The sequence below is a fragment of the Lampetra fluviatilis genome, chromosome 4, assembly GCF_964198595.1.
Source record: "Lampetra fluviatilis chromosome 4, kcLamFluv1.1, whole genome shotgun sequence".
Lineage (NCBI taxonomy): Eukaryota > Metazoa > Chordata > Hyperoartia > Petromyzontiformes > Petromyzontidae > Lampetra > Lampetra fluviatilis.
In genome coordinates this window covers 32,726,742-32,754,029 of record NC_136278.1, presented here as the reverse complement: position 1 = coordinate 32,754,029, position 27,288 = coordinate 32,726,742, and the positions used below count along the sequence as shown (strand labels likewise).

The following is a 27,288-nucleotide window of genomic DNA, read 5'->3' as shown; positions in this document are numbered from 1 at the left end:
CCCGCTTTGCTACTCGCCCCCAGGCCCCCAGCCTCACGTGACCATGTTATTTCCGCCAGGCCGGCGTCGGTCATTAACCACTCACCCTCCTGACCAATCACCGGCCTGCGTCCTCAGTCACCCCTAACACCTGTCGTGTCTCTTAACGACCCCCCCCCCCCCCCGTAATGCCACGACAACAACAACCGTGTCCTCAGATGCTCCCACTGTACTCTGCTCGCTTGCCTAGCAACAGAACGCGTGGCGCGTGATTTCAAGTCCTACACATATATGGTGGTCAGCTGAGGGCAGTATAGCAACAATCCATTGTTCGTTTATACTCCATAGTCTATGCTCTCTGCCTTCACGCATCCTCACTCTCCAGCGTGGTGAGATGTGGTCAAATAACCGCAATGGCATGGGGAGAGATCCGCATCCGGCAATGGATTGACAAACTGATTGTATATTTTACAATTACATTGACATGATTATGCATCCCAGATACACGCTGCCAAGGTAAAATGACAGAGTCAGGCTTATCACCTCCAATGCCTCCATACAAGAGATTCTAACAAATAAACAATGTAATTTATTTATCGATGAAAGCCTCACTGTTCTTTTACAGGATGGTTCTGAAAAATTGGGACGCCTGGCCAATTATTTTTTATGACCGTTTTGCCTGTGGGAGGACATTGGAGTACCCAAATAAAACGTATGAGGGCATAGCACAGTTTCGTTTAAAAAAACCAACTTGCTGTACTGCTATCGCTGTTCAACCACCATACTTGCAGGTCACAACAGCACACTCACCACACTGCAGGTCACAATACTTCTCTCTGCTTCTTCCCTCACGCTGTTTCCCATCGTCTTTTTCCCCAAGCTCTTATAACCATGCTCAATTTAACACACCTGTCAACTGTTATCTATTACAACTTTGAAAGTGCTGTCTCTTACTGGCCACTTGAGGTTTTGGGCCTTTGAGTCTATGTCCATCAACTTTTTTGAACAATAAATCTCCTGAGAATGTAATAATTATTCATGTGATCCTCCAACCCTTGCCTCCAAAGCTCTGGCAGTGCATAGCCACCACGCTCGACAGCTCATGCTTTCAGTGAAAGAGTGCAAATGACGCAATCGGGCAGATGCAGGCGGCATGTGGGGGATACGCGCAGACCCAGCCAGCCCTTGGTGGAGGCCCGAGCATTTACATTTAAATTGAATTAGCAGCCTCCGAGCGTGGAGAGCGAGTGTTGGCTAGGTCCGCGAAATAAAGTAACAGCATCATCAGCTGCACAGTGGTGGTGTGCAGCCCCGCCATCGCTTCTTAACCTCTGTATATTGTTGACTGCGAAATAAAAAATGAAAATATAATCGCTTTTATATCAGTGCCTGTATATGAATTCACATTCTAGGTTTTAGGCGCCAAGAGATTGAATTTGTTTGGTTGGGCGCTGGCTCCGAGATGCACATCCCGGCAAGGGAAAAGTGATCACAGAGACACGCCGGCGATTACAGGTGAAGGGGCCACGGCAGCCAGCCAGCATCGCTCAGGCCGCTTGCTTGCCAATATGTTGCTACGAGTCGTATATTTTTAGTTGGGCGTGGTGGCTATGCATGACAATAATCACGCATTTTGGAGGGAAGGGTTGTTAGATCATGTAGAGATTTTTGAAACCCCGAAATCAGCTAGGCAGCCATGTAGTGAATTAATTGTTCAATCCATCTGCGTGAATCTCTGATTGTTATCTCCACGTATGCATGGTATTTCTCTGGGTACTCTGGGTTTCCTCCCACATGCAACACACGCATCAAGGCAATTGGCCGAACATCCCGATGTATCAGACCCTCCTGAAAGAGTCCAGACTCAGTGAGTCTATTCCACATAAATGAAAGACATTATTATTGTTGTGTTTAGACAATTGTCTTCTGGCTGATGACAGGTATGATTATTTATTTATGACTGCAATTTTGTACCAGTTTGGAGCAGTTCATGTGCCGGAGCTAGATCTGATTGCTATGTCGCAAGACAGTGAACGATAACAAAAGTGTGTGGAGGCCTTCATCCAGCAGTGGAAAGATCATGACTGATGGTGATCATGAATTATTATGTACCAATACAGGTGCATGCTCGTGGATTGCCGAGATGCTTCACGTCAGGTTGTCTTCGAATCCAAAGTTATGTGCACACGGACAGATCCATAGCTCCAGCGAATCGCTATCCCGCCTGTACCCATGCGCCCACTTTACCTCCCAACACAGCGCTCTGCTGCAGGGTTCTTGAGCCACAACTCGTGGAAGGGTAGCCAAGGAGGTGTTTTCTTGCCTCCCTTATCAGTGTTCTTAGGTGACACCATAACCGGATAAGTTTAACGTTATACTCACGACGATTGTGTGATAGTGCAGCCAAAACACCAGATGCCTGCAGCCCCCACCCTCTCTCTCTCTCTGATAATGTGATAATACTCCCCTAGTTTTTGTTTTGTGTGGAATTTATGGTTTTGTAAATGAAGGCTCAAATATAAATGTGCCATTGTTATCTACCATTGCTTCTCTAAAGGGGCAAGTGTGGTGCAGCCTCCATGTGCGTGTGTCCGACCCTTGATTGTTGTTGTGGCAGACATCCACACGCAATTCTGACTGCACATGTCTGGACAAATGTACTGTCTCATACAGCGAGCAGCTCACGACCCCACCTCCCCACATGGAAAGTGAATAAATAAGCAGACAAAATGCCTCCTTCCCATGTCTGTCCACATAAAAAATAAAAAAAATATGTTTTATATCCCATCAACCGCACGGCCATTCTGGGAGTGCATAATGGCAGCAGCATTAGTTCAACGCAATCAAACGTGAGAATGGTTTTGGAATTCAGTGTCTCACCAGCAGTCAGGCTTACTGAAACTAATGCTGGTGAACTGCCAAATATTTGTAGGCAATGACTCTCTACGTTAGATATAGGTCCTAGTTTGACAAACAGCTATAAAATGCACAACGCTAAATTATCACTCGAGTCTTTTTGGAAAAGATAAATAACAAAATTAATGGAAAAGGTGGGTTGTGTGTCACAACGATGAGGGATTGTTTCCATTTTTTCATCCTGAAAACGAAGTGGTTTTATATTGGGGGTATTGTTTTGATTTTTTAAACGAATATAATTAATTATTTGTGCTAACTAGCGCTACCAATAAGACGACATAATTAGTCACTGCCGTTTAACAAAAAAATGAAAAAAGGACAATTCTGTGATTACTTCATTTTAAACTTTCTTCCAAAGTCAAAGTATGAGAACAATGCCCTGGAGAGGACAGTTGACTGCATTTAAATGAGGCCGCGTGTCCATCCGAGATAACGCGTTTATAGCTTCCCAGGTGCCACCTCTTCACACACGCTACTACCCCGGCACGGTCGCTGTGTCATTGCCTGCCGCTTGCCCTCCCCTCTCTCTTTCATCCGGACAAAAGTAAAAATTGTCGCGACCCAGCTTGGAAAGGAGTATGGCTCTGCGCTCTATCGCCAACAAGACCAGGTACATCGTTGCCCTGCTGTTGGTCCTTGAGTTAAAAGTGGACATATATGTTTGATGACATCTATAATAGTTGTGGTGTGATGATGAAGATGAAAACAAACATCTCTCAATAAAGCGACAATAGCATGACAGTAACTGATAAAACATTGCAATTCTCATCAGTAAATATGTATCGCTGGCGAGCAATCACAAAGTAAAAATAAATATTCTCAACTACTACAATCAACAACGTCGTGAAACATATTTGTCTACTCTCCAGGTCAGATTATGTTTTCTCAAAACAACCTTGCATTTTGGAAAGAATATTGTTTTTTTTGCTGATTGTTTGGTCTTTTCGTCATTATTACCTGACTTTTGGTTTTTAAATTGTATGCAGAGTGACAAACGTGTTTCATTAAATCGATACTTGAGGAAGATGCAGCCCAAAAACAACAAACATCTCGTATCTTATAATTGCGCAACTAAGCTGCGTGACGTGAGTTGCATCCCACCAGATGGTTGCCTTGGAAATGAAAGAAATACTTAAAAAACATAGTCATGATACAATATGAGTGCCACTAATGATGATATTGTGTTGTGTATCGTATATATGTCTGCATCGAACGAGGGCCCATATCGAACAGAGGTTCCTCGTGTATGTATGTATATTGAACTTGTTTTGCACCGCACATAGCCAACCGTGCTAATCGTGCTAATTCTCTAAACATTTGCCAGTTCATCAGCATTGCTTCAAGCAAACCTAACTGATGATGATACACTGAATGTCAAAACCGTTCCAGAGCTTGATTTGTTGAGCGAATGCTGTCAATTTATGAATTCACAGAAGGTTGTGTGGATGATAGGATGTGTAAATGTGCTTGTATATTTTACGTGGAGGAAGAGATATGGGAAGGAAGCATAGTGTCTGCGTATTTATTTACGTACAGTCACGATTGCTAAGGAGACAGTAGTGGCATCAAAACGTTTTGTGTGACATTAAAGAGACAAACCATTGCAATCCTGGGTTCAAATCGAAGCAGCTGCCAATAATAAAAACTTTTCTCTTGTGTACTGTGTTGATGGTTTAAGTTCAGTGACCAATGATTGCATGCAAAAAATTACATTAAATTAGATTTTCAAGTTAATTTGGCTAGATTCCGGCATTCAGAATTTGCAATATTGGTTGACTGTCATGCGAGTTTTTTTCTCTAGTAGGCATGTGTAAAAGTGCTGCCTCCTAGTTATGGCTAAGAGGTGACTAGAAATGATCTCAGAAGTCGTTCTGTGATATCTTCTGGAGCGGACCGTTCTCTAATACATGGCAATTGCACTGCTCTGGGAGAATTACAAATTGATTTTTCATCCCATGGCATGATACCCATAGCACAAATATAACAATGAGGAAATTACTAAAAGTGTTGGAATGACACTGCACAGATGCCACTGGTGTACTCAAATAATTTTAAAGCATGTTTTCACTCTCAAAGTTTTAAACTCGCGTCTTGCAGCCCAGAACGCACTGCCTAGTTGAGTGCAGTATTTACAACATAAGGGCTACTCTATTGTGGGATCATTTAAAGAAACATACTACAAGTGTTTTTTTTGGGCCCCACCCTGCCTTGTGCGCCCTCACGAGAAGAGCCCATTCCAGACTAACGGTTGTGGTGTTCCAGCGGTGGCCTCAACGAGTGCTCTTTATCTATCTTCATTTGGGGACACGGAGAAAAGCGGAGTGTAGTGGCTAAAGCAGGCACATCGGTCATCCTGAATGGCATAATGTCTTGCATCTGTGACGTGCCATTTGTGGCCCACACAACCCACCAACACAGCTTTAATGTATTTTAACGTATTTCATTTTTTTGTTTATATTTGTCTCCGTTGCACCACAGCAGTTATTCTCATAAAACAATTGGTCAATCCATCATCATCATATCATCCGTTCACAACACTCCTTCCTGTTGTACAGTACACTACAATGCCTACTGCAAAACAGATTAAACCTTACAGAGTCGTATATATTCCGAATTTTTAGAATTATCCTTTTACTCATACATTGATATCTAATTGACCACCACTGTGCATTCACATTGGTCACTGCATGTAAAACAGCCGGGCGTATTGAAGATCCAGCACTCGCTGAGTCACTCACTAACCAGCGGTCACTCGCCTCCTTATCATTCTTCAACGACTACTACAATGGTTACTGTTCCCGTCAACTTCACTTGTTGATTCCTTTACCCATGTCGAGTACTTCGTCTACTAAAGTGTTTAATCGGAACCATCTTGTGTTCAACCATCACACTGCAGGTCACTCCATTTCCCTTTCTGCTTATTCCCTCGCACTGCTCGACTTGGGAATTCCATACCATTGTCTAATTTCCCAAGCTCTTACAATAACCTAGCTCGCTTCAAGAAATGTGCTATTTCTTTAAATGTATTACAACTTTGATAGTATGCAGATATGTATCAGGACAAGTTCAAAGGACTCGCATAATGCATAATGTACGTTGCCTCAGTAATCCACCCCCCCCCCCCACGTGGCGCAAAAGCGCAGAAGCGTGGTCACCACATCGACGTCTCGATATAAGGAACGAAACAGTTAGACTTCTCCACAAATCTGGCTGTCGCCTGATGAAGCTAGTTGTAATTACTGGAGAAACGTCGTACTCAGATTGTAAATGTTCTGGCTTGGCTCTCCAACACAGCGGTTAGTGCTGTACTAGTGACGAATTGGCCACGTTCTGTTTACGTGACTACCCTTTCTAGTTGGCCATGTCGGGTGGTGGCGGGTTTTTAACGACACATTTATATATTTACGCGATCTAACCCAAAACACCTCTATTATGGAGTATGCATGTATACATATTGAACTTCTTTCGCACCATACGTAGGCAACTGTGCTAATTGTAGGTGCGGTTTGTTGCTGGCTATTTTACCTTTTGGGCCTTTGGCCTGTCCTCAGCACCTGTGTTAAACAAAAACCATGCTCACTGGCACGTATAGTCTTCAGAGTCACGGGCAGCAACCTTCCTTAAACCTTAGTCTTTAGCATTGTGGATAGCATCAACAAGGCTTAGTATTCAGCACCATGGACAGCTCGTACCTCAAATCTAAACCTTCAAGAGTGCGCCCTATACCCACTTCAACTCTCAGCCTTCAGTGCCATGGACAGCACAACTACAGGCAGGCAGTCCTCACTTAGTGCTCAAGATGCGTTCCTCGAGCAGTGAGCGCAAATCGAATCAACGCTACAAGGGGTCATTATATACCATCGTAAAATCGAATCAACGCTACAAGGGGTCATTATACTGGTAGGAACGAAGTGGACCAGACCACCAATAGATTATATCGTCCGTCCGTCCGTCCGTGTATCAACATCGCCCCCTACTGAAAACACTTGGCATGACCCTGTCCGACAAGATGGCCGCCCGCTCCCCCTGCGATCTGTGAATTAAACAAGATGGCCGTCGCTTCCGGCGCCTCACGGCGAAACTTTTTGATCGACTGACTATGGGCGAACTCATTTATTCTGGTGGGTGAACAGTGGCGGGGAGGGGTGGAGGCGGAATTGATGATAAAAACAAACTTGCACCATCGTTACAGCTGCCGCGACGAGAGATATGGGAGAAGCGGCGACCGCTGCCTTGCAGGTGAGAGGTGCGTGTGTGTGTGTGCGCGTGTGTGCGCGTGCGTGCGTGTGTGTATGTGTGTGCGTGTGTATGCGCGTGTGTGTGTGTGTGCGTGTGTGTTTGCGTGCGTGCGTGTGTGTGCGTGTGTATGCGCGTGTGTGTGCGTGTCTGTGTGTGCGTGCGTGTGTGTATATGTGTGACTGTGCGTGTGTGTGCGTGCGTGTGTGCGTGTCCGGCCCACTCGAGCGGCGTGATGAATGGGCGCTATTGGGCTTCGGATCGTTATTCACGGCGAACTGGAAGCGTAGCAACACAACTTCATTACGTGTGCGTGCGTGCATATGTGTGTACGTGTGTGTGTGTGTGCGTGCGGTGTGTGTGCGTGTGTGTGTGTGCGTGTGTACGTGTATGTGCGTGTGTGCGCGTATGTGCGTGTGTGTGTGCGCGTGTGTGTGCGGTCGATATCCCTGTACCGGTATTAGTATTATTCCTACCAGCCCACCCCGCAGGGTCCTGTTATACCATCGTATATATGGGGATGTGTTTCCGACAGCATTATATATTTTGTATGAGCAATACATGAGGCCTATTGCTAGTAATGCTAATAATACAGATGGTAAACGTTTCATAATAAAAAATTATAATGCTTTCAAACATCAGCAAGTATGTTCTATACTCACGAGTGCATTCTACTGAACTCCTGCAAGGCAGTGGTGGGAGAAGAGGTTGGAGCTGCTGCGCTTACAACCCGGTCCGTCGTGATGCCCTCAGTCAAAATGTCTGTGGTGAGGTTTATTTTAGGTAGACTGTGACACTCTATCCTGATCTCGTGAGTTTTCACCTGGCTAAACGCACTGTAATCACAAAAAGCACAATTAAATTGTTTTAATCATGACCACGAATCGTGACAAATCACTGGGGGTGGGGTCAGGTTGGCTCTCCTGTGCGCCTCACTTATTTGCCGAGTGAATTATGGGGGCGGGAACGTCTCTTCAGACTGCATGTTGTCACTCATAGGCGCTGCTTCGATATTTTGATTTTATTTTTTGTAAAAATGTCCTTTACGACAAAGAGCACTGTATCGAAGCAGAATTCTACGGGGTCACACTAAGCGAGGTCTGTCTGTAATTGAGATGACATTGTAAATCACTTGGTAGTCCATAAGTTTTGTTTATACATTGTTTAAATTTTATACCACACGTTGTTTTGTATTGCCTTATACACTCTGGGCAAATGCTTCCTTTTGCCAGTTTTTTTTGTAAAAACGCATACATTTCTCATTTATCAACAGCGAAAGAATCATCCAGGCTATGTTTTTTTGTCAATACATGGATTTGATATATATCACGAATAGGATTCATCAATAAATTGCTTAAACAACAGCACGCCTTATCGGCACAGCATGAGCATTACTTGTGACGCAGTCTATTTCACAAATCAAACGCAACTCCGCAAGCCATTCTTATTTCACGCACGCACAGACATGGCACATTGCCCTGTTGGAGACAAAGTCTGTACTGGCCACTCTGGACTAGGCTCCAGATTCCAGAAAAAAGATCCAGGCTCCAGCTGTGTATTGTAGGCCAGCTCGGCCACCTTTTTCACTCGATAGGTCTGGCGAGATTTCAGCCCCAGTAATCGGGGTTTTTGATTTGCACATCTGCTCGGATGATTACACGCAGACGAATGCAGTATTTTCACAAGCTCTTCTCTGTGCCTATCTTTAATATAGCGGGTAGCAATTACACATAGCATATCTATGCGGCTCCCGCGGGAAGCCTGGATTATGATGTTCATGTAGTATGAGCAGGTGGGCTCACTGCCATAATGATAAGCACTTTAACACAGTCTCTCATGGTAAACATTTACCATGGCAATGAATAGTCAGACTTAGTGACGCCACTGCAGTGACAATTGTTATAGAAACTGTAACTGTCTCAAAGATAGAAAATCATATTAGGTGCGTGGTATGACTGCGGATGTAGCAGAGGTTGGGGTTATGGTTAGAATAAGGGTGAGGACTTATAATATGATGTGTATTAGGATTGGAGTAAGGACTTTGGTTATGGCGTGTGTTTGAATTAAGGACAGGATAAGTGTGGTGGATGGGATTAGTTCAAGGATTAATGTTAGTACTCATGTTAGTGCTAGAGCTAGGGTTATAGTTGGGATTATGATTACTGTTCTAACTCGGGGTATGGAGTATGTTCAGATTTATTACAAAACTTTGATTATTATCCATAATACAGTCTTTTTTGGGTTAGATCGCGTAAATATAAATGTTTCGTTAAACCCACCACCACCCAACACAGCCAATTAGTATGGTCTGTCAAGTAAACAGAACATGCCAATGCGTTACTCGTGTAATGAACCGTCCTGCTCGTCGGGAGTGTTGGTTTATTCCAGCACAGTTCACCGGGCGCACGTCCAATGTCTCCACCGGGTCTGGGTATCCCCGCGTCGCCCGCGCAGACGAAGCGGTGGAGGAGGGCGAGTTGTGGGGTCGCCCATCGCCTCCGATGCGGCAGCAGTGACGCGCAGAGAGAGAGAGCCCCCGCCATCTCTGAACCCGTCTCTGATATCGGAGTCTAAGGGCCTACGCCGAGCTCCTGCACCTGTCACTAATCACACGCCCCCCTCCCCCCTATGATGATGGACATGTGAACATTGTCCTCACTCCCACCTCCCCTCATATCTTTCCCTGCTTCCTCAATTCTCGGTCCACAACATTTACAATCTGAGAACAACGTGTTAAACTTTTATAATGTTTCGTCACTTGTTAGAATTTGGGTTATGCTTAGAAACGTTATTACGTTTAGAGATAGTTGTTTGTTTGTTAGCATATTCTTAGGTTTTTTCGGTAAAGTCACGTAGGTAAAACATCAAAATTAATGAAAATAAAATAAAATAAAACAAAAATCACGACGTTTCGGAGGCAACACAAGTCTCCGTCATCAGGTGGGACCGTCACAGCCAGATTAGCTGCAGCTAATCAGTCTCCGTCATCAGGTGGGACCGTCACAGCCAGATTAGCTGCAGCTAATCAGCTGCAGCTAATCTGGCTGTGACGGTCCCACCTGATGACGGAGACTTGTGTTGCCTCCGAAACGTCGTGATTTTTGTTTTATTTTATTTTATTTTCATTAATTTTGATGTTTTACCTACGTGACTTTACCGAAAAAACCTAAGAATATGATTCCTTGCAGTCACGAAAGCTTCAAATCTAGAATGGTTGTTAGCATTTCAGTTTAGGTTAGAGCTTTGATTAAGGTAAGGATTATAGGTATGGAATTCGGGTTATGGTAAGGGATGGGGCAAGCGTTAGTTAGCACCAGAAACCCAACACCACCCTATGGAACGAGGGCGATTTCACGTTTACCACTGGTAACGCTTTCAGCACGCATCCCTCACGTGATGAGTAACACTGCACTCCTTGCTCCAGTGCTCCGAGAAACCCCCGTCTCCCCACCCTCCTCCGTGGCCACAGAACACTGGGTGTTTCCATTTATTTTAATCTCCATTGCTAAAAATAACTTGCAACGGGTGCGCAACGGGATGGAGGGAATTGCACTGCTCAGCACAACCCCACGTCATCATACGCCAACGTGTCACCGCTGGTGCGCCGTGCATCCCTGTGTGGTGATGTCACCATGAGAATGATCCCACATGTGCACACATAGAAGTACTATGACTAAATCAGCATGAATTTAGATAGAACATATTTCACTAGGTGCCATTCTACGGTGTGCTTTTTCTGTATCAATTGACACCTTAGACAAACACCCTTGTAAACGAGACGTGCCATCTCGAGTGATTTTCCTTGTGAAATATGTTTATAAACAAACAAATGCGACGAATCCTGTCAAATCTCAAACGCTTAGATGGGTTGAACATGGTCAACACCTGGATGGGTGACCACCAGGGCTTGCCAAGTGCAGTAGACGAGGAGCTGCAATGTGGCCAGGAGATAGCAGCACAATGGATTATCGAATCCGTCTGTGCGGAGTTTGTGTCTGCAGCGCGGCCAATCACTCTACCAGACTGGCCACAGTCTGGTCGACTCACCTATACTGTGTTCAATCACGATGCTGCTGGTCAACACTCACTCAGACACTCATTCGCCCACACACCCACACTCACCACACTGCATATCACCTCATTTCTCGCTCTGCTTCTTCCCTCGCACTACTCCACCTTTGGAATTCACCTCATCGTCTATTTTCCCAAGCTCTTAACCTTGCTCGATTCAAGCAACGTGTTCACTCTTATCTATTACAACCGTAAGAGTGCTCTTCGTTGCTGGCCACTTGACGTTTTGAGCCTTTGAGCCTATGCTCATAAAGTGTTTGAAAATGATAGTACTCCCCACGTGCACAAAATGAACGAAGGACATTTGCACAGTGTCAATGTCTTGCCAAGATGCGACACATCGGAATAATGCAAATGTGCCATGATGATCAGTTCCCCATGTGAAAGCACAGAATTTACACATCCAGTGTAACCTCGATATATAATTACACGTGAAAACATGTAACAAACACGATCAGTATAACCATATAGCCTCTTGGGGCATAGCTGCTAGAGAGAACCTCTTAAGGCTGACACGGAACACGAGTGATGGGTGACCGGCATGTTGCCCGACCGCCTTTATTTCTCTGATGCTGATGTTGACACTTTACATACCGTACCAGGTACTTATTTAAGGCTGAGTCTACGTAGGGGAGGCCGAGGGCCAGATCAGATATTCATCAGTGATGTTGACTGTGAATGGGAATCAAACTCAGGTTTGCCGGATTCGTAACGCAGTGTGCTAACCAACGCACGACCGCTCGCCACTCCATATTGCGCGCACGCAGCATACATGCAGCACGTTCACTGAGTGATTCGCCAAAACAAATAGTGAACCCAAGGAAGCTATTGCTGTGCTACGGTCGCTTTGTAACCGGGCAGGCCGCCAACTCGTCACACTAAATGAAATGTGGGCACCTTGTCTCATGCTGAACGGGACGTTTTCAAGTCGCCAAGCTGCTCCCCTCTCATTAACTCTTCCACACATACCGGCCTCCCTCCCTCTGCTTGGCCATTCCTTCTCTAGTCACACACCCTTCCATGCCGGTCACAAGTCTTTAAATATACAATAGTTTGTATTAGAGGGTAGAGGCTATTTGACATTTGTGGGTCGGTGGTGCCTGCCGCGTGGCGCATGATTTGGGCTCAGTTTCCAAAATTCCTCCCCACCACACATACATCTTTCACCTATTTTAAATACGTTTAAATTCAATTGCTACGTGCTTCCACTGCTGCTGATTGGTGAAAATTTTTCACGAAACAGATAGCAACGATTCAATTTAAGATATTGTTTGTATTTGCGTAGATATATACTGTGTATATGACGTGCAGTGGCTTAGCGTACATACTGCATTTGTTTACTTCCAGGTGAGCATGTGCAGTTTTTTGTTATTTTGCCTTTCATTTGAATTTAAAAGGCAGTTAATTGGTAAACTCAGAAAGTCGTTATGCGATGATGAGATAGGAATGGAATTGAGGAAACCTTTACACAGGTGACTCACATTCCTCGCAGCTCGTGGCCGTTCACCACTCGCCCTACCTTGCCAAACATGGGGCAAACCTCTGTTATAAAACCACCCAGTTTATGACAGAATCATGCACCGGTGTGGAAATAATTATTTTACGAGCCACTATGTAGGCGAAGCAGATTATTTTCCCAAGAATCTTTTGGATATATATATTTAGCCTGGATCAACTCAGGTATTTTTTTAAAATCTGGGATTTGTAGTATAACCGCAAACACACAATGACCTAACTGCTGTGCGAACAATGTCGTTTGTAAGTAGTAATAACCACTATTCGCCAATACGTGGTGATGGCGTCACCATGGCCCCTGTGCCAGGCCAGGTACACCCCGAGGCTACATGAAGTGTCGAAGGTTTGCGGACAGGGGGTCACAGGACAGACCCAGGTGCCATGGGTTGACTGACTGAGATGACCGGCAGATGCACCATCTGTGCTAGCCACTGTACTAACTTTCTGTAATTTATCTGCCTGGCACTGTTCGTTGTTGTGAGCATCGCTCACTTACCCCGCTGTTGTTGGAGGGCGACTGCCTCCAAATTCCCAGCAGTGACCTTCACGAGCCTCCTCTACAGAGGCCGATCTTGACACTGCTTTTACCAGTCATCGGCAATTACAAACAGCTCCAAATCCTGCTGTACCACATTAGCCCATCTCTTCTCTAGCCCATGTCGTTCCCGTTTAGCCCCTTCTATGCGCCCAAACATAAGCTGCTTTGGGCATGCGGTGGCTGGGCATGTGGGCTACATGACTCAGCCAATGCAGCCTTGCCTGCCGGAGGAGCCCACTGATGGGATTGTGTCCAGATCTTTCAAAGATTTGTGAACCCTTCACACAATACAGTCTCGTGTCCAGGATGGATCATAGGCAGGCAATAAAGAATGTTTAAAATGGCGCAGAAGGGAGGGCATTACAATACAGAAGGGAGGGCATAACTGTGGCTTAGAAGACCCGGAGCTTCGTATGGAGTGATAGGCCAGGCAGCTTCCACACAGCGTTACGCAGCTGAGAAAATACAAAACCACTCAACTGATTCAGTGAGACCACCGCTGCCAAACCGAAGCTGGTCATAAGCAGACTGCTGAGGTAAGAAATCATCTCCATTTTCTCCAACAATGCCCCATCACTCATTGGGAGTGGACGAGGTGGAGTATTTGATGATATAAAATATCCAGGTCGGTACTTTGTTTTTGTGGGACTGATGGTAAAGCCCAACATCTTAGTGGTAATTCCCAAGGTTTCTCAGCTCTCCGCAGTATAAGATGTGATCTCCAGCTTCAAGGCAACTAATGTCTGCCCTATATATATCTACTTTGCAGGAAAATTGCCTGAAATATCAGCCTATTATAATAAAAAAATGTGTGTTATAAGACAGTGTTCATCAAGTGAAATCATGTACTGGCTGACTAATATGTACAAAGATGTGTAAGCTGATATTCATGTAGCCATACACAAGATGATAATGATGTGGTTAGTCATTGCTAGGTGTGTGATAATTTGTCGATACATTGATTATGATACATTTGTACACTTGTGATACATACATTGAATTGTGCATATAAGAAGCAATTATTTATGATAAATGAAAATGGATATGTGAATCTGTTCTGGCGAAAATCGTGGCGGCAGCATGCTGAGTAGTGGCGGTCCAGACCTCCCTTTCCCTGGTGACAGACTCTAGCTCTTCCTGGGGAATTCCTAGGCATTCCCAGGCCAGCCGAGTCTACTGGGGGCATCCTTACCAGGTGCCCAAACCACCTCAAATGGCCCATCTCGATCCGGAGGATCACATTAATAATTTACAGCTGTTTGTCAATTGGCTGCTGGATGCAAACCTATCCATACCATGTTGGGCATTATCCTTTTTTGACCATTCTTCACCACGAGGGTCAGTGTGGGTTTTCAAAGGGGGTGGGCTGAGTCCCAATTTATACATCACTCGCTTGTTAGTTGTGAAATATCATTCAAGACCCTGGACTCGTTGTATGCTGCTGTGCGAATGCACCATGGATCCCCCTTACAAAATAGCCAGGCAACTGGCTCAATGGGATCATCCGTGCAACAGATCAAATCAACTAAAACTCAAATCCTCACTCACCACTGATGTTAGCACACCGTGCTTCATAGCATGGTGTGCTAACCACCGCTCCAACCTAAATTGAATAATGACGATTCATAAAATGGCTGGTTGGGATGGTGCTGGGCACCCTCTCGTGTGCCGTGCAGGCCTTCATAGGTGCTCGCTAATAGATAGCAATTGCCTCAACAGTCTGTTAAATGGTATGCGGGGGATCTTAGTTTTTGTATATAAAACAATCAGTATATTTACCAACTGCATTCAATTATTCCTGCAGTCATCAATAAAAGATACAGCGATTGGTGTCAAGTTCAAGCCATGAGCTAACATACAGAACGGGTATTGATTCATAGAGCAGAATTTCATGCGGACAGATGAAAGCTCTTGGGTCCAAACTTTTCCCATTCTAAATCAAAATCGCTTTGTCTTCTGCAGTGTGCCCTACATAATTTATAAAGGTGGCCTGAAAAAAAGTTAAAGCAATCCCGTGACTGACTGATTTAAGCTTACCCAATGTTGATGTCACACAAGGGCAAATTTACTGTGCTGCATTGCGTACATCCAAACAGACCCAGGGATGAATATGTCACCTTTAGACCAAGATCAAACAGCCAAAAAACACACACTCCGCACTGTTTCCCATGTTTTTTTTTGCCACCTGCATAAATTATTAATGACTCTGCCGGATGCCCTCATTGATGGCTGCCAACTGGGCAAAGGGAAAGGTGCTTCCGTGCAATGCCTTTGCTCACGCCGCTGCTGACGGGCCTCCACGATAGAGTGTGCTCCAGAGAGCTCCTTTAGCAATATTTGGGAATTTTTACATGCAGGCCAAAAGCATTGGAGGTAGAGTTGGAGTATCCACACTTTATCCCACTACACGCGACCTTCGGGTCAATTAATTGTGGAGTACCCATTTATACTGCTGGGTAGACAGAGGCGGGAGACAGAGGATTTTTAAAAACTTTGCTCAATTGGTTTAATGCTGTTCAATGCCAGATGGGCATTTAGCCCCTGAATGCAGCATCCCAACTCACGAATCTGCCAGCACGGATTTCCTGCCATCACATTTCTGCAGCTCCCCCTGATGGCTATGGAAGCCTGTAATCTAGCACTGTGGAGGCAGCAGCAAGGGTTGGTGGATCGCCGCAAAAATCCGTCAAACTCCCAAACTCACGAGGCAGCGAGGTCGCCATCTCCTGGCATGAGATGGCATCATAGCAAGTGGATTTCCATCGTTTTCCATCTGTACGTGGGTTGAATATTACCCTTTAGGGTTTCTCTGGGTAATCCGATTTCACTCATTTATGGAGTTATACGATTTATGTGGTGATACTGCATTGGCAGTGTTGCACAAGCACAGATACAGTGAGGGAAAAAGGTATTTGATCCCCTGCTGAGTTTGTAAGTTTGCCCACTGACAAAGAAATGATCAGTCTATAATTTTAATGGTAGGTTTATTTGAACAGTGAGAGACAGAATAACAACAACAAAATCCAGAAAAACGCATGTCAAAAATGTTATAAATTGATTTTAAATTTAATGAGGGAAATGAGTATTTGACCCCTCTGCAAAACATGACTTAGTACTTGGTAGCAAAACCCTTGTTGGCAATTACAGAGGTCAGATGTTTCTTGTAGTTGGCCACCAGGTTTGCACACATCTCAGGAGGGATTTTGTCCCACTCCTCTTTGCAGATCTTCTCCAAGTCATTAGGGTTTCGAGGCTGACGTTTGGCAACTCGAATCTTCAGCTCCCTCCACAGATTTTGTATGGGATTAAGGTCTGGAGACTGGCTAGGCCACTCCAGGACCTTAATGTGCTTCTTCTTGAGCCACTCCTTTGTTGCCTTGGCCGTGTGTTTTGGGTCATTGTCATGCTGCAATACCCATCCATGACCGATTTTCAACACCCTGGCTGAGGGAAGGAGGTTCTCACCCAATATTTGACGGTACATGGCCCCGTACATCGTCCCTTTAATGCGGTGAAGTTGTCCTGTCTCCTTAGCAGAAAAACACCCCCAAAGCATAATGTTTCTACCTCCATGTTTGACGGTGGGGATCGTGTTCTTGGGGTCATAGGCAACATTTCTCCTCCTCCAAACAAGGCGTGTTGAGTTGATGCCAAAGAGCTCCATTTTGGTCTCATCTGACCACAACACTTTCACCCAGTTGCCCTCTGAATCATTCCGATGTTCATTGGCAAACTTCAGACGGGCATGTATATGTGCTTTCTTGAGCAGGGGGACCTTGCGGGCGCTGCAGGATTTCAGTCCTTCACGGCGTAGTGTGTTACCAACGGTTTTCTTGGTGACTATGGTCCCAGCTGCCTTGAGATCATTGACAAGATCCTCCCGTGTAGTTCTGGGCTGATTCCTCACCGTTCTCATGATCATTGCAACTCCACGAGGTGAGATCTTGCATGGAGCCCCAGGTCGAGGGAGATTGACAGTTCTTTTGTGTTGCTTCTATTTGCGAATAATCGCACCAACTGTTGTCACCTTCTCACCAAGCTGCTTGGTGATGGTCTTGTAGCCCATTCCAGCCTTGTGTAGGTCTACAATCTTGTCCCTGACATCCTTGGAGAGCTCTTTGGTCTTGGCCATGGTGGAGAGTTTGGAATCTGATTGAACAGGTGTCTTTTATACAGGTAACAAGCTGAGATTAGAAGCACTCCCTTTAAGAGTGTGCTCCTAATCTCAGCTCGTTACCTGTATAAAAGCCAGAAATCTTTCTGATTGAGAGGGGGTCAAATACTTATTTCCCTCATTAAAATGCAAATCAATTTATAATATTTTTGACATGCATTTTTCTGGATTTTGTTGTTGTTATTCTGTCTCTCGCTGTTCAAATAAACCTACCATTAAAATTATAGACTGATCATTTCTTTGTCAGTGGGCAAACGTACAAAATCAGCAGGGGATCAAATACTTTTTTCCCTCACTGTAACACAAAACGCAACACATTCCTCAATAACACTGTCTGGCCATCAAAGAAAAGTATATAATAGGTAACATTTTGGGCAATGGCCCTTCTTCATAGCAGATATATAGAGAAGGGTCATCGCTGAGAGTTGGAGACTGCACTTTATACCATGAGGCCTGAATTACATTTGAAATGTATTCTGATTAAGTTTTTAATTTGGATTATGGATTGAATAGTGCCTGAAATCATGCATGCAGTGAAACGTATGCGTAAGTCTTTTCATGTGAGAAATGCTGTCGTTTGATCGCGCAATAGCACTGTGGTGGTCGAGTTGGTTTAACGCAGAGGCACGATTTGGTTATCACTGCTTTATAGTACCAATAAACGGTGGCTCGTTTCAAGGGAAAGTATTTCTCCAGCCAAATCCACCAAAGCAGATTACAGGTTGTGCTTTGCGGGAGGCAGCGAACGACGGTACAGTACTGCAACGTTCATTGTTGTACTCTCCTCCTATGCCCCCACGCGGATGCTCCCCACCTTCACCAAACCGGAGTGACGACTATGGCTGAAGTTTTGTCAAATAGGTTCGACGATCTGCACATCGAGCAGTGGATTGACAAAATGACGATTGACAAAATGGCTGTGCATGTGAAAGCGACCACATCTCAAGATGTTGTGCAATAAACAGCGGTGATTTTTATTTCATACAGAGAGGTGGTCGGTCATAGAGAAGAAGAGGAAGGTCTTGAGTCTGGACTCTTGAAATGGGGCAGGGAGTCGATAACACGGCTCGCTGGAGGAAGGGACTTCCAGACTCTGGGGGCAACAGAAGAGAATTAGGGACCTCCCACTAAGATGTGTCTTCCTTTCAGCCAAACCACTCTGTTAGCCAGCAAGACAAATACAATTCGTCACGATGGGACAAGGTGGCTCAGGGTTCAGACACTGAGATGACACCAATGAGATTCGGAGTTCGAATTGAGGTTTCAGCAGCAAGTGATTAAACCGGATTCTTAAGTGTAACGAGTTAATGGCCTCAACTTGGCCACCAATAACTGCACAAAACCATCATGATAAATTTTATTTTCACTTTAGCGAAAGTATATTCGTCAGCTATAAAACACCAACGTATCATGTTGACCTCCACGCAATGAACGATTTTCTGTAGCAGAGTATGGGGGAATTTTCAGCGCCCCCTAGTGTGAGCAAAAAAGGAGATAACTTGAAGGGAATTGAGATGGAGTTTTGCAAGATCTCCTTTTGCGCGCCATTTTCTAAGATTCCCTGTACTCTGCAAGAGTTACACATGGATATTTGTGTTTCTCATTGAGATCTACATATTAAATGCGCCCTACAAATGCAAATTATTATTTTCATCGACACTGAGAGCACAATTGCAGTCATATTGGGGGGAAATGCTATTTATATTAATTCATGATACGGTTATGCTTTTATTACCTGCACAAAGTGGATTTGTGACAGCATTTGTCATGTGTTTTGATTGATGATGAATGAGTGAATTTGACTAATGCTTTCGATTTCAGTGATTGTGATCGATGATAATTGAAGGCCAACGCCACTTAAGACCGCATGTTATTCTTGCAATGCCCCCGTTTACAAATGGGTCTTTATTATTTGTTTTAATAATCATTATCACTGGCGATGATTTACGCATGACTAGATGAAGGATATCCCAAGTCATCACCATTCTTGTGAAACAGCAATTCATCCTGCTCCTGCATGGAAGCTGATTTCATTGTTCCTTCTCAATTGTGAATTTCCTCGGCTGCCACGTCATCGTTCGTCTCGACGAATGGTCGTCTCTTATAGCCATTACATGTCCTTTCCAAGCCCACTTACATTTCTTAGCAACCTATATAACATCTATAACCTGTCTATGTTCTCTGATTTGTGTGTTTCTCTTCCTGTCTCTCGGTGTAATTACAAATGTACATCTCTCAATGCTTCTTTGTGCACTTTTCAGCTTTTGTTCCATTATTTATTTGGCAATTTCCATGGTTCTGATCCGCATGTCATAGCAAGTATTGTATATGGATTAAATATGTCTATTTTTGTATGGATATTGTTGCTTTTTATTTTCTGTAAAACAAACATATTTCAATCAAAACCATGGCAGTGTCAAGGAGACTAGAAGCCAAGGGTATTTCAAAGTCTAGATGGACTGGTGTTTGACCTGCACGGGAAAAAGCATGGGATTGTCGGGCTAAAACTAAAATTGAAGACCTTCATCTGGTGGTCAGTCAAAATAGACACCAACGAAGATGAAAACAATGTTGGCTGCAACGCCTGACCTTGTTCCGACCGCCCTGTGTTTATGTTAAACCAATCTGCACTTCCCTTTTCCTTGCCGCGGCATGAAAGCAATTTCGGTGACACGATAATGTCCCCGGCTACCACTGAGGATGCCCACGCAGTAATCAAACAGGTGCGGCTATGGTGTGGCTCATTTCAATGTCTCACTCGGAGTGTTCCCCATATTACCCGGCGTAGTGTAGAACGTCTGTTCCTAAGATCCAGCACTTTGCGGCTCTAGAGGAGTCCAGCACATGTAACGAGAGTTGCTTGTACTGTAGGTCGGCTTTATCCATACTTCTTCACAGCTTACACCAACAGCCGGCTACCTGTAGGGAGATCTTCAGTGGTCCCTGAATTCTCTCCCGTGCCGTTTATTCTTATGACCATTCCGTTTACAACCTTCTGTCAGCCGTTAACAACTCATCTCCCACGTATTCCCGTTTGAATTCATAATACAAGTTTTTTGGGTTAGATCGCAGAAATATATAAATGTGTCGTTAAACCCGCCACCACCCGACACAGCCAATTAGTAATGTTTGTCACGTAAACATAACATGCCAATTCGTTACTAGTGTAGTAATTACTCAGGAGGCTTGACGACGGGATCGGAGGCACACTTATTTATTAACACAACTTGTATACAGTTAGCGAGTATACACAGGACCTAAGGGGTAACGTCCCCTTACTCGGCTAACAGGGAGACACAACATCTAAGCCCCGCTAACCTAAGCCCAAGTCCTCCACTAGGGAGCTAGGGGAGGCTACCTGTCCCAGCCCTGGTCAAGCTGGGATCCGACCCCCTGAGTTCCCAGACCTGCTCGTCAGTCTGGGCTCTCGGGGCCACGCCACCGGCTTGCCCTGGTCGGCCCTGATAAGGACAGCGAGCCAGGGGAGCTCCGGGGCCTATTCTAGCTGGTCTTCCGTCTTCGCTGGTTAAAGCTGATACCTCGACCTCGAGCCCTCCGGCTCACCCCCTCTTATAGTCCGCGGCCCCCCCGGGAGGGGCCCGTGGGGGATGCAGGTGCGGACGTCGGTGTGGCCACCTCCTATGTGTACGGCCCTAACCACGCCCCTTGTGTTTGTTTGCCATCCGCTCCCATACACAATTACACCTCTACATCACCCCCCCCTGTACAGCTCGCAGCCGTCCCCGGCTGCAACAAAATCAGAATAAAGGTGCATGCCTCCCCAAAACCGTGTGTGCCTCGCGTAAATTTAACAAGAACAATAACAGTCATAACAACAACAACAACAACAGGAAACAGGTAGAAGAAGAAAGAGAAAAAAATAACCCGGCGCACCCTCCCGAATAAATACCCCATTCCGCAAACCCAACATATATACACGCGCTCCGGATGCCCCTCCCCCACTGTCCGCAAGGGCCCCCCAACGGCCGACCTCACAATAGTCTGCGCGTTTTGGCGCGCGTTCTCGCGGCGGGCCCGTCACAAGGGCTCGACCCGGCACGCTCAGTGGTGGTTGGTGACGGTCCGGGTGCAAGAGAGTCTGGCGTCGCTGCCGAGTGACCCCCGACCCCTCCGGGAGGGGTTGGCGGGCGTGGACCCGTCACTCCTGTTGCACCTGGAGATGGAACAGTTGATGTCATGTCAGGCGAGAGCAGCGACGTCGGGGAGTCGGCGGACCCCTCACACGTTTGGCCATGCGTGTGTGTGTGTGAACCACGGGCCGGCGCAATGAACGGTTTCAACCTTGAGGGGTGCACGTACCACCGACGCCTCCCCCATTTGACGCGAACACATTGCGGCCGTAAGACCTGTACGACCTCCACCGGCCCCCGCCACAGCCGTACCAACTTTGACGAGGTTGCCAGTGGCACCTGGGGACAGTGCAACCATGCCCTGTCCCCTGGTTTCCATTTGAACACATGTACCCGCCCCAGCCGAAGCCTCTCGTTCGCCTTCTGGCGGAGTTCAGAATTTTGCACGGCCGCTTCCCGCGCCTCAGACAATTTGCTGATGTTAAATTTAACGTGTTCGGACAAGGTAGACTTCGCCTGAGGCGCCGAGAGCTTCAGCTGGGTCGTCACAGGGGGGTTAGCCTCGCGGCCATACATTAAAAAGAAAGGGGAAAATCCGGTGGCCGCATGGGGAGCCATCCTGTAGGCCTGCAACACACCGGCTATGCGAAGGTCCCAATCTGTCTGGGATTCGGACACCTGTTGGGACAGCATAGACGTGATGGTCCGATGCAGCCGTTCCACCATCCCGTCAGTTTGAGGGTGATACGGGGAGGTCCGAATTTTCTCCGTACCCAAGAGGTCGCACACCTCGCGGAGGAGTTTTCCCGAAAAATTCTTACCCTGGTCAGTAAGCAGCCGTTCCGGAGCACCTTTGTCGAGGACATAGCCCTGGACAAAGGCCTCCGCGATGGCTGCTGCCGACTGGTTGGCCAGGGGCCAGGCCATAGGCCATCTCGTGAAGTATTCGACCCCTGTCAATAAATACCTATTCCCCCTGGGTGTAGCGGGAAATGGCCCGAGTATGTCTAGCGCAACGAGCTCGTTAACCCGGGAAACCTTTATGGACTGCAGCGGAGGGTTGGACCCCCTAGCTGGCGGCTTTCGCTGCGCGCATTGCGTGCACGACCCCAGGAGATCCCCCACGTCCTTTGCCATGCCCGGCCAGAAGAAATCGAGCTGGAGCGTGGCAAAGGTCTTGTGAACCCCCAAGTGCAGAAGCCGCTCATGAACAGCCCATACCACCTTACCCCTCAATGCTGCAGGCACCACGAGCTGCTGGCGGCGGGTTTTTCCGTCCCAGTGCATTAAAAGACCCTGGAACAACCCCCACGAGTCAATGTTCGCCACCCCCTGCCCAACCCCCCCTGCGCGACGGCGCAGAGCGAGGAGGGAGGTGTCCTCCATTTGGAGGCGTCCCCATTCCGCGACCGACAACCCCAGCAACGAATCCCTCCCTTCTTGCTCGATAGGACCCGAAGCCGAAGGCGCATCGGCGGCGGCCACGAGGACCGAATCGGTGGTGACGTTCGGGGGCCTACAACGCCCCGAACCCAGGAGGCAAGCGCACTCCGAAGTGGGTGGCAACCGTGACAGGGCGTCAGCGTTCGTGTGGCGGACGCCCTTACGATATGTGGTGACAAAGTCGTAGTCCTGGAGAATCTCCAACCATCGAGACAACTGGCCCGATGGTTGTTGAACCCGCAGAGCGTACTGTAGGGCCGCATGATCTGTACGGACGGTGAAACGCCGACCGTACAGATATGGGCGGTACTGCTGAATGAAATAAACAATTGCCAATAATTCCCGACGGGTAACGCAGTACCGTTGTTCCGCTGGAGACAGTACCCGACTACCGTAAGCCACCACATGCTCTACGCCCCCAATGAGTTGGGACAGCACGCCCCCGATGCCCGTGTTACTTGCATCTGTATCGAGCAAGAAGGGTTGTGAGAAGTCGGGGTAATTCAACGGCGGAGCCCCCACCAGGGCATTCCGGAGGGCGTGAAAAGCAGCCTCCTCCTCCAGCCCCCAATGAAACCTGACTCCCTTGGACGTCAAGGCATGCAATGGTTTCGCGATCGTAGCGAAGTCAGCCACAAACCGTCGATAGTACGACGCGAACCCAATGAAACTCCTGACCTCTCCCACCGAGGTGGGAGTCGGCCAGGAGCTGACGCATTCCGTTTTGGCGGGATCAGTGGATATCCTCGAGCGCCCAACAATGTGACCCAAATACCGCACCGATTCGCGGAGCAAATGGCACTTCTGCGGTTTAAATTTTAAATTGGCAGCCCGCATTTTGAGAAAAACAGCACGCAGCCTCTGGAGGTGTTCCTCGAAGGATTTGCTAAAGACGATGACATCGTCCAAGTAAATTAAACACGAATCCCATTGCAAGCCTGCCAAGACCAGTTCCATTAACCGCTGAAAAGTTGCCGGCGCAGAATGTAAGCCCATCGGCAAGCGGTTAAATTGGAAGAGACCTTGCGGTGTCCGAAAAGCAGTTTTAGGTTTTGATTCGTCATCCAGAGGAAGCTGCCAGAATCCAGATAGTAAATCGAGGGTGGAAAAGAATCGCGCCCCCGCCAAGGCATCGAGCGACTCATCCATTCGAGGAAGCGGGTACGCATCTGCCACAGAAATTTTGTTCAATCGCCGAAAGTCGACACAAAACCGCAGTGAGCCGTCGTGTTTTTTCACCAAAACGATCGGTGCGCCCCACGGGCTGTTGGAAGGGGAAATGATATCGGCGGCTAGCATGTCATCAACAGCCGATTTGACATGATCCTTTTCGGCGGGACTGAGCCGAAAGGGATTTTGGCGGATTGGCGCGCTGTCACCCGTGTCAATATGGTGTTGCAGCAATTTAGTACAACCAATATCAAATTTGTGTTTACTAAAAACGTCGGCAAATTCTTTCAGGAGAACTCGCAGCTGCGCACGCTGCGTGTCGGACAGATCCACAGATCCCGCGCAAAGTGCATCCAGCCATCCGTCATCACAGTCCGAATGCGGTCGCGACGGAGGATCGGTGGTTACCTGACCCACGAGTGGTTCCTCATAGGGCGCCGGCGTTGCGTGTGCAAGCACGGTCCCTTGAGGAACCACGGCCGTTCGCGATCCTACATTAAGGACTGCAATGAAGGGGTCCCCATCCCCTTTCACCATGGTCTGAGCCGCTAGCAAATCGGGTCCATTGACCCCGGCTCGAGATGGTCCCAACAAGACCCCCCGATCCGCAACCCCTTCAGCAAACGGCCGACGCAACCTAAGAGGGACGAGCATCTGAGCCCCCGGGGGTACGCGCACAGTTTTTGTCACGAGCGCCTGCACGGTGGCAAACGCCCGACGCTCCGTGGTGGGGGAAGACAAAAATGTAACACGTCGGCCCGATGGGAGCTCGATGCACCCCTGGTCAATCAAGATACGGATGGGCATTTTGGCCAAGAAATCCGTCCCCAACAGGCACGGAACCGCGAGTGAGGAGGAAACCAAAACAGGCCCGGATAATTTAATGTCTCCAATGCAAATTTTGGCGCGGATTTGCCCAATAATGCCCAGCGAGCCCCCGTTAGCAGCATAGCATGGCACGTCAACAGGGAGCAAGGGACGACTTTGAACGGGAAGGATGTTATAAATCAAATCAGATATAATGGTCGCCGATGCCCCTGTGTCAATTAAAATCCGCACCTCTACCCCATCAATATGACCGACCACAACGGATGATCCCGCCGACGCAGCAACGACACGATGGGCGAGCTCCGACCACTGACCCGGTTGGAGCGCTCGCCGCATTTCAGAACAATCGCGCGCGATGGGCGGCGATTTTCGAACCCTGTTCAGTTGAGCGCGTGAGTGTGTGTCGGATGTGTGCATGGGCCAAACGTGTGAGGTGCCACGACTCGCCGTATTTCTCTGCTGGAGCTTGGGTGGAGACGGCGTGGCGTCCTGACGAGGTGTCGCTCCGCGCTGACGGGGAGCCCGGCATCCTGACGCAACGTGGCCTTGCAGGCCACAGTTGTAGCAGCGTGTGAGCGCCCCAGATGGCCTGGGCTGCTCCTGGCGGCTCGGTCCATTCCGAGCCTGCGGTGCCGCCGATCTCCATTCCCCCCGCCGCTCCACCCCGCAGACCTCCTCTGATGGGAGGGCGGTGGCCGCCATGGCATGGCCGGCCACCCCCTTGGCAGCCTTGCGACGCAGGGACCGCAAGCCCCCGTGGATGTGGCGCGTGACCAGCAGGGACGACATCTCTCCGTCGTCTTGAGCCAAGACGACGATGTCCAGCTCATCGGCGAGTAGCAGCAACTTTTCAGCCACCATGGCGTCCACTCCCTCCTCGTCCATCCGCGGGAAAGCTGCCTTTGCCAGGGCCAGGAGAGCCGTTCGGAAGGCCAGGGGCGATTCGTTGGCGCCCCAATGCCGATCGTGGAACAGCTGCCTGCAGTCCGAAGGCGGCCCATAGACGGCTGACAGCAGCTGCAGCGCCAGGTACAGCGTGGCGCGCTTTTCCTTAGGCGCCGAGGTGAGGGTAGCCAGGGCGTCGTCGTCCAGCATCGCCGGCAGCGCGCATAGTGCCTCGGCGTCCGTCCAGTTCGCCATCTCTTGATGAGCGATGAACCGCCTTTTGAAGCCGCCCCAATCTCCATCCGCTCCCACGAACTCCTTGAGAGGCGGCAGTCGCTGTTGTAAGGCGACGTCCGTGGCTGCGGATCTCGCTCCCTCGTTCCCAGCCGACGTTACAGTGTGGGCGGGCTGTGAGCATGGCATCGCCGGTCGCTCCGTTGTTGACGCGCTGGCCGGCGTTGATGATGTCACGGCTCGTGCTTGGCCCTCAGCAGTCACCTGACGCAGGCCGGCCCCGCCCTCTGCTCGCACTGTAGTGATGGCGGGAAATTTAACCGCGAGCCGCGTCGGGGTGGCGGGAAATGCCGGCGTGCGTCGGCTGCTGCCGTCTTCCCGCGCAGCCCCTCCAGCTCCCAGCCGCGTGATCTCCTCCAACACGGCGGCCGCGGCGTAGAGCAGCTCCGCCAGGCGGGAGTGAGCCAGCCGAAGTCCCTCGGCCGACGCATCCCCCCCCTCCTGTCGTAGCGGCGCGGGTGTACTCGGCCCCGGCTGCTCCGATCCGACCTCGGCCATCTCTGGTGGTGATTCGGCCGCGGTGTCCTCCCTCTCCGACTCCCTGGTACGTGTCGTCCCTCGTGTGTCCATCTTTGGACGTTTTACTTCTGACACCAGATGTAGTAATTACTCAGGAGGCTTGACGACGGGATCGGAGGCACACTTATTTATTAACACAACTTGTATACAGTTAGCGAGTATACACAGGACCTAAGGGGTAACGTCCCCTTACTCGGCTAACAGGGAGACACAACATCTAAGCCCCGCTAACCTAAGCCCAAGTCCTCCACTAGGGAGCTAGGGGAGGCTACCTGTCCCAGCCCTGGTCAAGCTGGGATCCGACCCCCTGAGTTCCCAGACCTGCTCGTCAGTCTGGGCTCTCGGGGCCACGCCACCGGCTTGCCCTGGTCGGCCCTGATAAGGACAGCGAGCCAGGGGAGCTCCGGGGCCTATTCTAGCTGGTCTTCCGTCTTCGCTGGTTAAAGCTGATACCTCGACCTCGAGCCCTCCGGCTCACCCCCTCTTATAGTCCGCGGCCCCCCCGGGAGGGGCCCGTGGGGGATGCAGGTGCGGACGTCGGTGTGGCCACCTCCTATGTGTACGGCCCTAACCACGCCCCTTGTGTTTGTTTGCCATCCGCTCCCATACACAATTACACCTCTACACTA

At 48.2% G+C, this 27,288-nt stretch overlaps 1 protein-coding gene across 2 annotated transcripts in view; it reads left to right on the top strand.

Moving 5' to 3' along the window:
* LOC144931789 (potassium voltage-gated channel subfamily B member 1-like) overlaps positions 1-27,288 on the top strand; it is a 121,437-nt gene that overhangs the window by 52,040 nt on the left and 42,109 nt on the right. Inside the window, exon 2 of one of the 2 annotated variants that reach the window (XM_078856094.1) lies at positions 7,088-7,134. The exons of the other annotated variant lie outside the window; for it this stretch is intronic. Coding sequence (XP_078712220.1) covers positions 7,088-7,134 — 47 coding nt within the window. The remainder of the gene's footprint in view (positions 1-7,087; positions 7,135-27,288) is intronic. 2 annotated transcript variants of the gene reach the window in all.